This window comes from Rhinopithecus roxellana, chromosome 3, assembly GCF_007565055.1.
Source record: "Rhinopithecus roxellana isolate Shanxi Qingling chromosome 3, ASM756505v1, whole genome shotgun sequence".
Lineage (NCBI taxonomy): Eukaryota > Metazoa > Chordata > Mammalia > Primates > Cercopithecidae > Rhinopithecus > Rhinopithecus roxellana.
Window position 1 is genome coordinate 158,644,370 of NC_044551.1, and position 16,986 is coordinate 158,661,355.

The window sequence follows — 16,986 nt, forward strand, 5'->3', positions numbered from 1 at the left end:
CATTCTCCTGCCTCAGCCTCCCGAGTAGCTGGGACTACAGGCGCCCACCACCTCGCCCGGCTAGTTTTTTGTATTTTTTTTAGTAGAGACGGGGTTTCACCGTGTTAGCCAGGATGGTCTCGATCTCCTCACCTCGTGATCCGCCCGTCTCGGCCTCCCAAAGTGCTGGGATTACAGGCTTGAGCCATCGCGCCCGGCCGTGCTTCCTAATCTTAATTGGACCCTAAATCTCTTTGAGATTCTGACCTAAGCACCTACTTCTTTTCATAGAAAAAATGCATATCCTTCCAATTTTGCATGCAGTTCAGCAGGTTCATAGATCCTGAAGTCCAACCAAGGACGTCAGATTAAGAATCTTTGACGTATTAAAAAGACCACCATACTAAATCCCAGATCCAAATCCTGATTTGAGCAACCAGTTAAATGTCATCTTAATTTGGAAAGCTCTCCCCCACAAACCTGCCAGGTGGCTTTGGGCAAGTCATCTGCCGTTTCTTTCTATATTCTTGGCTATAAAATGAAGAGTTGAAATAGATAAAGTTCAGACTCCTTATGACAATTGCCCATGTCTGTGGATGTTTAGATAGTGTCTTAAAGCAATGCTGTGTAACCTTTTAAAGGTCAAAGTTTCCTTTAGAGAATCTGATGAGAATTTTGTATCTTCTACCTAAAAAAAAATGCCTAGACACAAAGTTTTACCTAGTATTCAGGGAGGCCAAGGAGTACAGATTTATAGCTTTTGAACTAGAATGATGCAATGGTCCCATGTGTCTAGTGATCCAGTTGCCACCTATAATTCCAGCTTCCTCAGGTCATCTCCCCATGCCCACTGTCTTCTCTCTACCCTCCCAACATCTGCTCAGCACTGAAAATTTGCTGGTAACTGGGAGGTCACCATGGTCTACTCTAGTACTGTGGTTCTCAGACTTTGCTTTTGCATAACAGAATCATTTTTTCTAATGAAGTCCTACCTGGAGCTCCAATATGGATAAAAGGGGCCTCTGAAGCATTTACTGACACATTTATTCATTCATACATCCATTCAACAGGTATTCATCAAGTGTTGCTTTGTGGCAGGAACCTGGCTGGTCAGGCTGGAGACCCTGCCTGCCTGCTTGGTTTCCCCCAGCTTCTCTCACTGGCCCACAGAACCCAGCAGTTCTGTGATCCAGCCTGAAAATCACAGATTCTGTAAGGAGATCACTCTGGCCTAGAGTGAGGTGAGGAGGAACCCAGAGACTCTGCCCTGGAAACTCATAACCTTGGGGAGCCTCATTTTCTTCATCTGTAAAATGGAATAATGGAATAATGACACCACACTGTATTCCAAGTATGTATGAGGCCTATTATCCCTAGTTGGGAGTATGATTGACCCATTTCTGTGAACAGTAACAGGAACTCTGAGCTCCAAGAAAGGACAAAGAGAGGAGCAGATAGAGGAACTTTTGCCTGCAGTGTCCAGGAGAGACCCACGCTATTTAGAATCTAGCTGATTGGCTGCTTGGAAATTTCCAAGAAAATTATAAAGCTGAACCTTGGGAAAATATCTGCTATTTCTTCCCTCCTCCATCCCCTGGAAGGCTGGCTGCTGTCAGTGCGGATTTCATAGACCCAGTTCACACAGTGTCCTCTGGGATTCACAAGCCTAAACCTGCAATAACAGAGGAAGGTTTACCCGCAAATGGGGTCCAGAAAGATGACATCTGCACTTGAAGAGCTACTTGCTCGGAAAGAACAGGGGCCTGCATCAGTTCAGATCCAAGCTCCTTTCGCCTTGTGCTTGGAAATGTAGAGAGGTGCAGGCCTGCATGACTTTGGAAATGTTCCTTTCAACAGTGTTTCCCGAGGGAGCTCTGTCAGGCAAGTTCACTGCTGCCAACAGCTCACCTCCAGGGTCTTTCCTTCTCCTCTCCTTGGTTGGCAGGCTGGTGTCAAGGTTGAAGGCCTGGGTTTTGGTGTTGGGCCAGCCTGGGTCCAAATCCTGGCTCTGGCTGTACTCCCTGCTTGATCTTGGGAAAGCCACTTGACCTCTCCAAGTCCCATATCAATGTCTGTGAAATGGGGTTAATAATACCTCCCTCCAGGATTGTTGGAAAATCAAATTAAATCCTATTGTAAAGCGTGGTGCCTGGCTCATGTAAATGCTTTATAAATAGTTGTGCTTTCTTAGCTCTAATTTTGCAGCTGAGAAGCAGATTAGTTGGTAACATAGTGGTAGGGGAACGGGGTTAAGAGCACACATGTCTGCTATTTGTGTACCTGTCACTGTGTACCAAGGTGCCCCAGGCCTGTCCAGGCCCAGTGTGACAGTCTTGCCAGGGATTGGATGACAAAGAACCCTCACTCTTTTACTCTTCCCTTCTCCCTCTTGACAGGTGCAAACAGGAGAATGAATCACTGCTTTTCCTTTATTGGTAGATCAGAGAGCATTTCCTGGCACCCCCAGGGTACAGCCCCCTGACTCCTGCTACCCAAGAAGGCCATCCTTTCCTGCTTGTGATACTCTGTGGCATCTGTTCTGCCAGAGGACTGACCCTTCGTGCTCTACATATGTTTTGCCAGCAAACACTTATCTCAGCCACAAACTGTCCCTGTCCTCCAAAAGACTCAGAGCCGCTTACAAGGGGCTGCTTTGGTCAGTCAGGTGTTAGTCCTGGAGCTCCTGCCTCCTCTGTGGGGGTAGCATCAGTCACCCTAACGTTCTCAGGCCACCACTAGCTAGTGAGTTACAAGATTTTAGAAACCAGCTCATGTCCCCAGATCCTCAGGCCCCTGATTCTTGGATCCAGAGGCGTCCGAGGTATGTTCACAGGCACCTGCCGCTGGTGCTGCTGCCTCTGCTCCTGCCCTCAGTCCCCGTCTTTCCACCTGGGTCCCCCTGCACTTTCATGCCTGAGGCCGCACTGGTGGCCAAGTCTAGACTGAGGGTCCTCCCGCAGACCGAGAGCCGCCGCAGTGCCTCAGAGGCGGCCTCCACGGGCATGCTGGAGCGCTGTTCCAGCAGCATCTCCAATAGTGAGCTCATCTCCGAGACAAAGGTGCTGGCCAGCCTCGTGCCTGTTGGGCTCAGCTCTGGTGCCTCTGCCTTGCCGAACGTCTGGAAGGTCCTCGGCTCCTCCGTGGCTGCAGCATCCGGGGAGATCACATTGTCACGGTAGTTGGTGGTGAGGGGCAAAGAGAGTCTCGCCATCCAGGCCGGGTCAGGGGCGCTCAGCCGGTCCAGGGCCAGACCTGTGTGGGGAGGAGGGGACACAGTGAGGGCCAGGCTCTGGGAAGGGCCAGGCGGGTGAGGGTGGGGCAATGGGCAGGGCAAGGGCAGTGGACAAAGGAGGGAAGGAAAATGGCAGGGGACAGACAGAGTGGCCAGACGGGGACAGGAAGGAAGAGGCCCTGACAGGGAAGCTCCCTGGGTAGGAAGGCAGTCGACTGACACACCCGGGCGAACCGAGTGGGGAAGCAGCAGGAGGAGGAGAAGGCCTAGAAGCAGGAATTTGCCTTTTTCTAAAGAATTTCCCAATCTGGGCTGTGGTGTGTTTCCAGTCTCAGTGTCTTCTATATTTCATCCAGGATTTTTACCCCTCAGGGCGCCTTCTCCCCTCAGGGCTCCACTAGCTGAGGATGGAGGGAAAATCCCTTGTCTTAGCCGAGGCTGGAGTTCCTGACTTGGCGCTGCCTTTTGTTCCCATCCATAATAATAGGGACCACATATTAGGTACTTATGTGATGAACAATTTACATAATTATTTCATTTAACTTCCACACAAACCTTTGAGGTCAAGAGTATTATCCCTATTTGGTGGATGAGGAAACTGAAGCTGGAAGAAGTTAAGTCACACATCTGCTAGGCAACAAACCTCAATTTGATGCCAGGTCTGATGACTTTGAAGCCTCCCTATGATGGCACCACCCTACCCTCTCTCTGAAGAGCTGGCCCTTCGTCCCTCTGGATACTCCAGGTGCCCAGCTGGGGCCTCTGGAATTTCCAGGCCACCTAAGGTCTGCACTGTTACCACCTGGCCCCCGATCCTCAAATCCTCCTCAACATCTTCTCTCAAGCTACCAGAAACCCTGGCCTAGAGTCAGGCTGGGGAGGGGCTGCCTGTCCAAGGGCTGTCCCAGGAGAGGGACTGGGGTAGTGGTGGTGGCAAGTCAGCCTGGTGGCTGGGAATTCAAAAAACTGGCCCCTACATTTGCAATGTCACAGTCACACTTCTTTTCCCATCCCTTCAACAGAAAATCCTGTTTCAAGAAACCAGTCCCAGGCCTGGTGGTAGAGACCAAGCCAGAGGAAAGAAACTATAAGTCTTATAGTTAAGAAACAGTGTCTTTAAAAAAATTTTTTTTAAAAAAAGCACAACATCTACTTAACGTTTATCTAACGTTTGCCTAAGGTGAGTTACTTTAAAATCTGTGCACAGAATAAAAGACTGGAAGAATATATGTCAAAATATTAACTGAAATTACCTCTGGGCAAAAGCAATCCATTCTCTTTTTGTTTATCTATGTTTTTCTGTATTAACCAAATACTACTTATGTAATTTGAAAAAGTTATTCTGAAGTATGGGTAGTCATTTTTTGTACTGATAAATGAATCTCTGTCTTGCATTCTGGACTGTGCAGGTTGTGAGACAGTGTTGGGCTCCTGCCCTACAGGATCCTTGGGTTTAGCCCCATGCCTGGGACTTAGTGAATGTTTGTTGAATGATTGAATGAACATAAATATTAACCTTCAACATCTGGGAAATGCAAACCTTAGTTCCTTGAGACTCCGAGGCTATAAGGTTGGATGGAACTCTTGGTGTTGTAGAATCAGGCCTTTCCTTGTACACGGATCAGAGAGCTTCAGAAGGAGTGAAGCTTGGAATGAGAAAATCGCTGGGGCATATGAGAACAGCTGAAAAGTGATGCTGAATTCACCCAGCATTACCCACCAGTTCTAGCTGCAGGTGGGCGCTGGGCCAACCCGGGTTTGATTTCCCAGCTTTGCCGCTTAGGGGCAGTGTGTGTGACTTTGGGAAGATGGCTTAACCTCTCTAAGCTCCCGTTTCCTCTTAGGAAGTGGTGAGACAGTAGTACTTATCTTGTGGAGTTGTTGTGAGGTTCGATGAGTTCATGCAACCAGTAAAACATTATCATGGTCACATTCTCAAGTGGGGCAATCTGAATCTGAAGCAGCAAATCTGAAGCAATCTGAAGCAGCAAGATCCCAGTCTCCCCATGGCAGTCCAGCCTGTGAGCGGCAAAGGCTTTTCTGCCCCTCCTCTTTCCTTACCCCCCACTCCTTACAGTGCTCCTGTGTTCAGTACCCTTTGTGCTATGGGCAAGCAGGACCGTGTGGGAACTGACCCCACAGGTTCCAGCCAGAGCTGATGAATAGAGATAGAATCCAAAGCTATATCCCCCAGCCATACGTAGCTATTGAGCACTTGAAATGTGGCCGATATGGTAGAAGAACTGAATATTTCATTTTATTTAATTTTAATTCATTTAAAGTTAAATAGCCACATGTGGCTAGTGACTACCGCATTGAACAACACAGCTCTAAAATTTAGAGCCACACTGCTTGTGTTAATAACTATCCATGAGCTGCTAAACCTTGGGCAAATTATTAAACACCCCTGACCCTCACATTTTTCCTTTTTGAAGTGGGGATAATGAATAGTCCCTATCTCATAAGATTTTCTCATGAGGTACTTAGAACAGGGCACATAGAAAGTGCCCAATAAGCATTAGCAATATTTTTTTAACCAGGGAAAGAAGTCCCTGCCGTGCCTTCAGTGTGTCTGCAGCCAGATGGAGCACATGAGAAACAGTGTTAACTACATAGATAGAAAACCACAGCACAGGGATGGTCTGCCGTGGGGTGTGTTACCAAAGAAGGCTGACCAATGTCCATAGCAGGGGCAGGGGGAGCTAGCAGATTCTTGAATTCGAATTCACATTATGTATTTATTGTCAAAGCTAATTGTTTCTCTGCAAAATTCTTTTTGTTTTAATTGCAATTGCTGGCATGTTAAAGAGTAGACCTGGTTCCCAGGGCGAAAGGGTATTGAAACACACCAGATGCAAATGAGTGGTAAGAAGTCCATAGAGGACAGGCTGGCTCAGGGTTTGGCTCCCCTTCGATCACTGGTGAGCTGGGTGACTCTGGGACGGCTACTTGATTTTTTTGAGCCTCGGTTTGCTCATTTGTAAATTCGAGGTAATAATTATCTACTTGAGGGGACTGGCTGGAGGGTTAAATGAGATCATGTACATAAGATGCTTCCCCAGTGCCTGGCATGTTCACTATTCTTACAATGATTTTTAAAATGAATAATCAAAGTAGGCCGGGTGCCTACTTTGGCTTTGATTACAGGTGGCTCATGCCTCTAATGCCAGCACTTTGGGAGGCCGAGGTGGGCGGATTGCTCGAGCCCAGGAGTTGGAGACCAGCCTGGGCAACATGTGAATCCCTGTCCCTACAAAAAAAAAAAAAAAAAAAATCAAAAATTAGCGAGATGTGGTGGTGTTCACCTGTAGTCCCAGCTACTTGGGAGGCCAAGGTGGGAGGATCACCTGAGCCCAGGAGGTCAATGCTGCAGTGAGCTGTGATCACCCTGTGATCACGCCACTCTACTCCAGCCTGGGTGACAAAGCAAGACCCTGTCTAAAAAGAAAAATCAAAGTAGAACCCAGTCTTTAAAATACTTTCTGAGGCTGCAAGGGTGAAAGGGAAGTTAAATGTTGCTGATGTTCTTCCACAGAAACAGAATGGCTTTTCCCTGCAGTGGATTGGAGTAGAACTCTGAAGCCTGGACACCATGGGGCAAGGTGACTCTAGGGGGTCCCTACCTGTGCAGGGGTCCAGCAGACTTGACAGCTCTTCTTCTAGCAATTGCTTCACAGAGAGGTCCTCTTCAGGATCCAAAGGCCCTTCCTCCTGTTCTGGGTCTGTCTGGCCTCCAGCCCTTGCACTTGGGCCATCTGTGTCTGAGATTGCACTCCTACAAAAGAAACCAACCAGTTCATGGGTAAGGACATTCCTATATAGATTCATTCATTCATGCCCATTTATGTTTGCATTCATTTACCCGTATAAGGAACTGGATACACAGCCTGGCCTCTGCAGTCAGACCAACCTGGATCATGTGATTCCAGCCCTCCTCTTACTCTGTTTCCTTATCTGTAAAATGGGAGTAATAAATAACACCCACCTCACAGGGTATTGTGAGGGTAAAATGAGACGTTGTAGGTAAAGGGGCCTACCACAGAGCCTGGCACATTGTAAGCACTCAGCAGACAGAAGTGAAGATGAGTTCATTGATATCATTCTCGTTGCCCCTCCCATGACTAGGTATTTCCTGGCACACAGGAGGAGTTTAGTAAACCTCAGTGGAGCCAGTGCAGCCGTCCATCCATCCATAGGAGAAGAGCTCCAGCAAGGCTGGGATTTTTGCCTGTCTCATTCCCTGCTCCCTCACTGATGCTCAGAACAGGGCGTGGCACACAGTGAGTGCTGAATCAACACTTAATGAGTGACTGAACATTCCTTCCTTCCTACTTTAGGCCAAATCCTAGGCCAGAAGAACAGACCTATGGAGGGTGCAGCTGGAGTGAAGCAGCCTAAAGCTGCTCAGAATCTGCTACCTGCATCCCAGTCTCTTGCTGTCTCCATCCTGGCCCCTGTCTCCCATGGACACTTGGGGACAGGCCTGGACCCTCATCCCAGCAGGTGGAAAGGCTCCTGAGGGGTTTTAAGGCGTAGGAGTCCTTTCTGTTTGTTTGGGTTTTTTCCCCCTGTAGCCATTTCTGCTGCTGTGAAGAAATGAGCAGGGAGGTGGCAAGTGTGTGGGTGATAATGACAACTAATGTTTATTGAGCAGTGAGTCTGAGTCAGGCCTCATGTGATGCAAGGTCCATGCACCGTCTCATTCAAACCTTCCACACCTGTAAAGGGTTCTCTTTAATCACCCCATTGTACAAATGAGAAAACCAAGGCTTGTGAAGATTTTGCAGGTTCCCAAGGTCCCCGTAGATGAAGAGACAAAGCAAGAATTCAAATCCAGGCCAGTGTGACTCGAGTGTGTGGACTCACCCCTGCTGTACACTACCTCTTACCATCCTTGTAAAAAGAAGCTATAAATTGTCAGGGCAAGAGCACTGATGCAGGAGTCAGGAACTCTGAGAGCTGGTCCCAGCTTTGCCACTCACTTGTTACTTGACCTTTAGCAAAATTGCTTCAAGGGGAAAGGAGTTAGCATTGTGCGTGCACCTACTATGCGTCAGTCCTGGGCTATGGGCTTAGAATACAATTGATCATGAAATTCTCACCCCATTACCACAAGGGAAATGGGATGGCTTCTATTTTACAGATGGGGAAACCAAGGTCCTGAGAGATTATCTCACTTGCTTAAGTTGACATGGCTGGTTTGAATCAAACTATTCAGAGCCTCAGTTTATCCATAACAAGAAGTTGGATTTGATGTTCTCTTAAGGGCTCTTCAATTCTAGGATGGCCCAAATGGACACGCCCACATATCCATGTCTTTAGTGGGGAGCCTTCGTATTACGTTTACGGAGCAAGAGAAAGAGAGGTGACAGTTACAGATATAAAGGCAAATTACAGCACCTCTGTAATCAGGGGACAAATCGAGCCTCAGGGATGAAGTCACTTCCTTGGTGACTACTGTATTGATAGTATTTATTAATACAGCTTGATAGTCCTACAGGACTTCTAGGTCGTGTAAATACTATGAATACAGTCACCCCATGACCAAGCCTCCCAGGGTGGGAGGATGGATGCTGTCTGCTGCACCCTCCCAGGGGACCCGTGTCTGGGATGGGCTCACCCTTCCTCACTCAGAGAGGCTGCAGAGATGAGGGGCAGCCAGTAGGGGCCATGAGATGCCTGTGGGGGCTACGTGCTGCTTACCTGCTGCCTCCTGGCTTGGCCAAGTACTTATTTCCTCGGTGGTTTGGTTTGGGCTGGAATTGGCCCTGATGCAGCAAGGACAGCAGCTGGGAGATTTGCTACAAGACAGGAAAAATCTGTTGACTCCACACAATTCCGACTCAGCACACTTCCTCGCCGGATGTTTCCCTCAATGCCGGTGCTTTTCTTTTTATAGTCTTTCCTCTGGCTTCAGATGTTTGTGTGATCAGATGGGGGATGGTGCCCAGTGACAGAGACAGGGACCTGGGTGGGCAGGTCCCCTGCTCTGTCATGTCACCCCAGGACCTGAGTGTCTGAAGGAGAGCAAGAGGACCCTCTGGGCCCATCCCCTCACACTCATTTCTCCGAGTGTCCTGCGCCTGGTGGACTCTGAGAGATAGGGGTGAAAAAGGCATTTCCTGACCATCAATTTGTTGTTACTTTGATGAAGATTATCTTAAAGAGTTATGTTCCCCTTTAGCAGTATTTGGACATTTGGCCGATTTTTGTGGACCAGATGTAAGACTATGTTGTAGAGAAGGCAAAATGGTGTCATTAAATTATTCATTTATTCATCTTTTCATTCATTCATTCAACAAGTACTTAATAAGTGCCAGGCAGGGTGGTTGCAATGGGAGTAAGAAGGAGAAGGAGACCCAGCTGCTGCCCTCAGCATGGTCATATCTGTCAGGAGGTGAAGGTTGCAGGCAGCCCCACAGGGAGTCGGGGAGCAGCAAAGAGTGGTTACCACAGGGGTTGCCTCTGGGCGTAGGGAAAGAGTGGGGGCTCTGTGGGAGCGGAGGAAGGCCCCTAACCCAACTTGGAGGAGGGAGGAAGCAGGGGGGTGGTACTGGATTAAGTTAATTCATTCATTTCAACAGATATTACTGAGTTCATACTACATGCCAGGCACCTCTGCTGAGACCCAAAGGCTCCATAGGAGTTTGGCAAGTGGAAAGAGAATGAGGGTCTGGGCAAGGGGTGATGGTGAGAAGTGGGTGGTTTCCGGCAGAAGCACTGCACACTGAAAGGCTGGAAGAGAAGGTAGAGTTTCAGAAAGATTGGAGAATGGAGCAGGGGATGGGTGAGCTATCAGGGCCAGACCCTATAGGCCATTGGGAGGGAGAGGCAACAGATCAAGTCCTGGGAGGCAGAGTTCTAGTTCAAGGCCATTTGTAGCTTATTGTATAGTGTTAGACAGGCTTTTAGACCTCCTCAGACCTCAGTTTCCTCATCTCTAATGGGGGGCTAGAAATACCCATACAGCCTTCTTCTCAGTGTTGTCAAGATTAAATGGTTTGAAAAAGTTAAAAATCCTCTGCAAAAGCAAGGAGTTTGGACTGTTATTCCTAGACACACTGCTTCGACCTCCTGGGTCCACCCCCATTCCTCCCTTAGGAGGTCCACCGTGCCCCTCGGTGCAGCTTGAGGTAGGAAGTGTCAACCTCAGAGGAGAGATGGAAGAGGAGATGGCCAGGTCTGGGGTGTCACTGTGACTTGGGAGACTCAGGGTCTTATTGCCTGCCTCAGGGAAGATCCCACCTCCCAGCCCAGGCCCAGAAGCCCTCCTAAGATACCTGCCACCTTTGCTCAAGTGACAGCTGGCATTTCATGACATGACTACCTACATGCCAGTCCCTATGCTGAGCACTGTCATTCAGGGTCACTTCACAGTTACAGCCCAGATTCAAATCAGTCAGACTCAGGTTCAAATCCTAAATATGCCCCTGCCCCGGTTCCCATCAGTGTGGCCTTGAGGAATTACTTAAGCATTCTGAGCCTCAGCTTCCTCAACAGTAAAAAAAGTGAATATTAATGAGACCCAGATCATATGGTGGGTTATGAGGATTAAATGAGCTTATTAATAGATCCCATGATAAACAATGATTGTCCAGTGTCATATAATCTCACTTAATTCTTACAACAGCCTAAGGGAAGAGATACCATTATGGCCATTTTGCAGAGGTGGAATTGGAGGCTCACAGGGGCTACACAGAAATTAGTGGGAGGGCTGGAATTTAAACTCAGATCTGAATCTATGTGCTGCTGGAAAGATATGAGCATTGGGCAAGCAGCCTCAAGTTGATCCCAAATGGGCACCTTTCTTTCTATCACCTCAGCGGGGCCACCCACAGTGCCTGTTCTCTGTTGTCCTGTCTACCAGCAGCCAGCACAGTGTTCAGCACAGAGTTTATCCAAAAAGCACCTGATAAATGGATGGATGAATGGAAAGATAAATTAGTGGTTGGCTCTGGCAACCTCTGGGTCTGCACTGATTCCAGGGCAAGATTCCTAAGAGAACAGCTGGGCCATCTCCAGGTGGCTTCCTGAGGAGGGAGTAAGGGAAGGAAACTGTGTTTTGCTTCACAGGAAACATGAACTGATGGCCTGGCCAAACAGAGGTGTGCCTTGGGCAGGCAGCCTGGCACAGTGAAAATATCTGAGGTTCACAGAAGCAGATATGGGTGTGAGATCAGGCATCATCCCTGAAAAGGTTTCCGCACTTGTGTCTAGAAAATCCCAGGTCCGGCCGGGCACGGTGGCTCAAGCCTGTAATCCCAGCCTTTGGGAGGCCGAGACGGGCGGATCATGAGGTCAGGAGATCGAGACCATCCTGGCTAATACGGTGAAACCCCGTCTCTACTAAAAAATACAAAAAAACTAGCCGGGCGAGGTGGTGGGCGCCTGTAGTCCCAGCTACTCGGGAGGCTGAGGCAGGAGAATGGCGTAAACCTGGGAGGCGGAGCTTGCAGTGAGCTGAGAACCGGCCACTGCACTCCAGCCTGGGCGGCAGAGCAAGACTCCGTCTCAGAAAAAAAAAAAGAAAAGAAAAGAAAATCCCAGGTCCTTAGACATTTTGTCACTCATCATCCCATTTAGACCTCACACTCTTAAGGAGGCAGACACAGGGTAAGTTTGGTCTCATAATCCCCATTTTATAGATGAGGAAAATGAGGCTCAGATGTTGAAAGATGTGTACAAGGTTGCCCAGCTCCTAAGTGACTGTGTAGAAATTTGAACCCCAATCTGCCTAACTGCAAAGTTCTAAGGTTATTTCCACTGCCCCATCCTGCAGGCCCAGCCAGAAAGCTCTGGGGTCTCAGACAAATTATTTGCTACACCTGGGTTTGGGTGCAATGATGCCTATGCTGGCCTTCTTCATAGGGAGGTTGCCCAGATGAGATGAGGGCAGGCAGAGAGTGGAGATAGAGAAGTGCTTTGAGGAAGTAATAGCAATAATTTGCTGAGTACTGACTACATGTCAGATGGACGCTGTTCTACAGGCATTAAGAGCATTCACTCATTTTATCTTCAAGCAAACTTAGAAGATGGGTGCTGTTAACACAGACATCTTTCAACAGAGAGGTTAACTTCCCCTGTGGTTCAGAGCTAGGAAGAAGTGGAGCTAGGATTTGAACCCAGGCAACCTTGCCCAAAGATTATACTCTTAGTCACTACCTTTGCTGTGTGTCTACTTGTGAGGCACCATAAATGCCTTGTAGAAATTAATTGATCAAATCCTCTGGACAACTCTATGAGGTAGATACTCTTACTATCATTTCTAATTTACAGATAAGACAACTAAGGCCCAGAGACAGTAAGGAATTTGCCTAAGATCACACAGCTAAGTTCAGCCAGTCACAAAGCTGTGCCCTGAACCACTGCTATCCAAAGCATCAGAAAGTACCAGGTGAGCCTAAGGAAGAAACATGAGGACTGTGCAGGTTATGGGGGTGTCTGATGCTGTTTCTGGTGGTCCAGGAGTGACCAGAGAAAGAGCTGCCCATGCCCCAGGTACCTGAACAGGAGGAGAATCCACAGTGAGCTCCTCCACGGGGTTCCGCTCAGCAAAGGCAGCCACAGACAGCCGGACCAGACTCCGCAGGATCTGACGGGGCCCTAATTCTTTCTCAGGGGACACTTTGCCATTGAGATGTCGCTGCCGTCTCAGGGTTGCAGAGGAGGCTGGTGGGCTCTGTGGGGCCTCCTCACTGCCCTGGTCTCCAGTCAGCCTCCCTGTGGGGCTGCCTGCAACTTTCAGAGGCCTGGAACGTGGTTGGCCTGTGGCAGGCTGGGGCTCGGGAAGGTTCAGGTTCTCCCGGGAGGCGTTCCTCTGCCTGGGATGGTTGAAAAGGAGGTTGACGGTGTCTTGCAGCACCTCTCGGCTCTCTGCCGGTGCTCCCTGGTTGCCTTGATTACGTAGCGTCCTGTACAGGGTCGGGGTGAGGTGGAAGGGGGCCTGAAGGCAGGGGTCCCAGCCTGCTTCCATCATCGCCTCCTTGTCCACCTCTTTGTGGGACTGCCCGACTTCACAAGGCTCACCTGCCTGACCCCTGAGCATAGGCACGAGGTGGATGTCCGCCTTCTGAATGTGTTTCTGGGGCCTCTTGGGCTGCTGGCGGTAGGTGGACTCGGCCTCCCGACAGTTGTAGGCCCTGCTGTCCTTCTTCTCTGTCCGGCAGATGGACATGAACAAAGCCAGGATCAACCCGAAGATGCCCAGCAGTACAGTCAGGCAGATCACTGTCAGCAATCGACATGCTCAAGGCCCCAGGCTTGCGGGCTGAGTCCCTCAGGTGGTCAGCACTGGTGACAAACATGATCCTCAACAGGGCTCGGGTCTGTAAAGGGGGGCTTCCCTGGTCCTCTACCACTATCTCCAGCTCCCACTCACTCCCAATGAGGCTGCTGGCATTGGTGACATTGACGAACAGCTGGCCTGCATGGGGGCTGAGGATGAAGAGGTGGGCTTCATTTCCACTTCGGATGCTGTAGAGGGGCTCTCCATTTGCTCCCGAGTCTGCATCTCTTGCCACAATGGTTGTCAAAAGGAATGGCCGGGAGCTGTGAGTGGCCAGTGGAGGTGTGTCAGTGCCTGCTGGACCCAAGCCATTGGGAGTCTCGATGGGCACCAGCAGGTGGCCTGTGGAGGCGTTCACAAGCACGGAGAGGCTGGCTTTTCCATCAGCTGAGCACAGGCTGGACCACCTCTGGGGCATTATCATTGGCATCCAAGAGGCTGACCCTCACAGAGACACTGGATGCAAGCATGGGTTGCCCACTGTCCTCTGCAATCACCTGGAATTCAAAGCCGGCCATCTCTTCATAGTTCAGTGACCTCTGAGCAGTGACCTCTCCTGTGTTGGAGTCAATAGCTACTAAGTGAGCAACTGGGGAATCATGGATGCGGTATGAGACTTTTCCATTAATACCCAAGTCTGCATCATGAGCCTTGATGGTAATGAGGTGAAGAGAGGGTAGGTTGTTTTCCCGTGTGGAGACTTCGTACCTGCTTTTCTCAAACACAGGTGCATTGTCGTTGATGTCACTGATTTGAATGCTGAGCTGTTTCTTGGCTGATAAGGGCTGCAGTCCTTGGTCTTGGGCTAACAGAGTGAGTGTATATTTGGGCCACTGCTCTCTGTCCAGTGTGGCATTGGTTAGCAACATGTATGTGTTGCCATTAGTTCTTTTCAGCCTGAAGTGGCCCAGCTCTTGGCTCAGCCAACAGTGGACCAAACCATTGTTTCCTGAATCCAAGTCATCTGCCATGACAAGAGCAATAAAACTGTCCTTGGGAAGAGCTTCTGACACCAGTGATGGCTGGGAGGCCCATGTGACATGGATGCTTGGGATGTTGTCATTGACATCCAGAACCTTGATGAGAACTTTGCAATGGGCTGGGATGGGATTGGGACCCAGGTCCCTTGCCTGGACATCCACCTCGTAGGCAGGGTTCTTTTCATAGTCTAGAGGTCGACGCAGAATGACCTGGCCTGTCTTGGCATCAATGCTGAAGGTGTCCAGCACTTCTGGAGGCATGTGCTTACTGAGGAAGAACTCCACCTCCCCATTGGGGCCTTGGTCAGGGTCCGTGGCAGTCAGTTTTATGAGAAGAGTACCAGGGGCAGCATCTTCTTGGATTTCTAGTGCCAGTGAACTCTCAGCAAACACAGGGCTATTATCATTGGAGTCCAAGACGTTGACCTTGACCAAGCTGGTGCCTGACTTGGGGGGGTTCCCATTGTCATAGGCAGTTAACACCAGATCAAAAAATGAATGGATTTCCCTGTCCAGCTCCTTCACCACTACGAGTTCTGCGTGTTTGGTCTCATCAGGGCCCACAATGACATCCAAGGCAAAGTGCTCACTGGGAGACAGAGTGTAGGTGTGCAGGGTGTTAGGGCCTGTGTCTGGGTCAAGAGCTCTGTCCAGGGGGATCCGGGTGCGCAGAGAGGCGCTCTCAGAGATTTCCAGCTCCTGCTCGCCTTTGGGAAACCGTGGCTGGTGGTCATTGATGTCCAGCACTTGGATCTCCACGTGGATCAGAGCCAAATCCCCTGTGGCAAGCACATCAAAGGAAACCAGGCAGGGATCCCACTGTCGGCATAGCTGCTCTCGATCCAGCCGCCTACCTGTGCTAAGCAAGCCTTCCTCAGAGTCCACCTGAATGGGGAGCGCCTGAGGCAGCTGCAACACCTGGAAGGCAGCCCCAGCTTGCCTCTGCCTCTCCTCCCGGCCCAGCTCCTGGGACAGCTTCCCGATCACTGTGCCAGATGGCACTTCCTCTGACACTTGGTATTTCACCGTGAGAGTGGTCACCTCCTGACCATCCCCTAAAAGAAATAAGTAGCCACCTGGCCCCAAAAGCCCCAGCAGAATTTGCAGAAGTTGCATCATGCTTACCACCAAGTGGGTCACATTCAGAAACTGCTAGAGTTCTTTCAAGGCTGGACAAGTCCTCCAGTGTTTCCTGGATGGCTTGATCAGCCCCGTGCTCCTTCCCCCGGACCTGCTGGCACAACCTTGTCCCATAGTTAGATGATGATGGAACAAGCAGGACCCCCAGGCAAGGCCATCTTCATCCGAAGCGATCTGAGATATCCAAACGTCGATCAAGAATTGCCAGGGTAGACCCCTACAGGGGAACTAGCTGGTCCACTTCAGCAAATGATGGACAAGAGCTGGTCTAAGAGGGACCTGACCCAGTTGAGCAGGATGTGGGACTCTGACTTCCAAACAGTTGCTAGGCTGGGGAAACAGAGCAGCAGCTTTTTCCTATGGAAACCCCACCTACAGGAAAAGGGAGGGCTGTGAGTTTCAATGCCAATTAGAGAAAGAGCATTTCCTGTGAAGCTAAGTGGCCTGCCGCTGAGGAGGATGAGGCTGGGGCTCCGGGGACAGGCCAGATGGGAAGCTGCTGTCCATGCAGCAAGGCCGCTGCTGAGGGAAAGGGAGCCTCTGCATCACCAAGTGAGCAGAAAACCTGAGCCTCCACCTGCTTGCAAGCGGACTGATGCCCCTCCCGGGCAAGTCATGTTTCCTGTTTCTCTCCCCTTCCCCAACTCTCTTTGTTCCTATCTTTTCCCCCATTGTTCTCCTCTCACGCCTGTCTTTTTCCCACTCTTGTTTACCTCTTTGTCTTGACTCTGCCCTGATCACCCGTTTTTGTCTCACTGCAGCTGTGATTAACAGAGCAGCCATCAGAGCTAAACTGCCTGAGTTCAAATTCTGATTTTGCAACTTACCAGCTGTGTCATCTGGGATAAGTCACTTAACCTCTCTGGGCCTCCATTACCTCATCTGTAGAGTGGGGATGGGAGTAAGAATAGTAGCCCTTTCAGCAGGAAACTGTGAGGATTAAACGAAATGATGCATGAAGGGCTTTGGCCTGGGCCTGGCCCCATGTCACAGGCAGTGACGTTATTGCAAGGGGTGAGTGTTGTAATCTGCACAACTTGTCACACCCTATGGCTACCTCTGGATCTTGTATTGGCCCTGGGGCAGTCCCTGCCCACACTGACCTATGAGGGTGCCCATGGTCTTGATTCCAGAAGCTGCAAGAACCCGTGTGACTTGACTTGTGTGGCTCTCCTCCTGCTTCCCTTTGGCCCCCGCCCCCACTCCAGCCTTGAAGTCCATTGTTCTCTGCATCTGGTCCAGCCTGAGTCTCTGTCTGGGGAACCCCCAGCCTCCCACTCCTCTTGGAAGCTTTTATACGTTTCCCTCTCCCACACCTTCCCCTCCCTTTCATCTATGTCTTTCCCCCTTCCTCCAATTCTTCTCTCCCC

General features: G+C 49.9%; 1 protein-coding gene across 1 annotated transcript; it reads right to left on the reverse strand.

Annotated features, from left to right (window-relative positions):
- Positions 1–1,005: 1,005 nt before the first annotated feature.
- PCDH12 (protocadherin 12) lies at positions 1,006–15,971 on the reverse strand. Its single transcript, XM_010388259.2, is given in 6 exon segments — positions 1,006–3,231; positions 6,835–6,986; positions 8,915–9,012; positions 12,714–13,448; positions 13,450–13,881; positions 13,883–15,971. Coding segments are annotated over 6 exon segments (3,555 nt in total). The 5' UTR covers positions 15,596–15,971; the 3' UTR covers positions 1,006–2,806.
- Between the last annotated feature and the right edge of the window lie 1,015 nt (positions 15,972–16,986).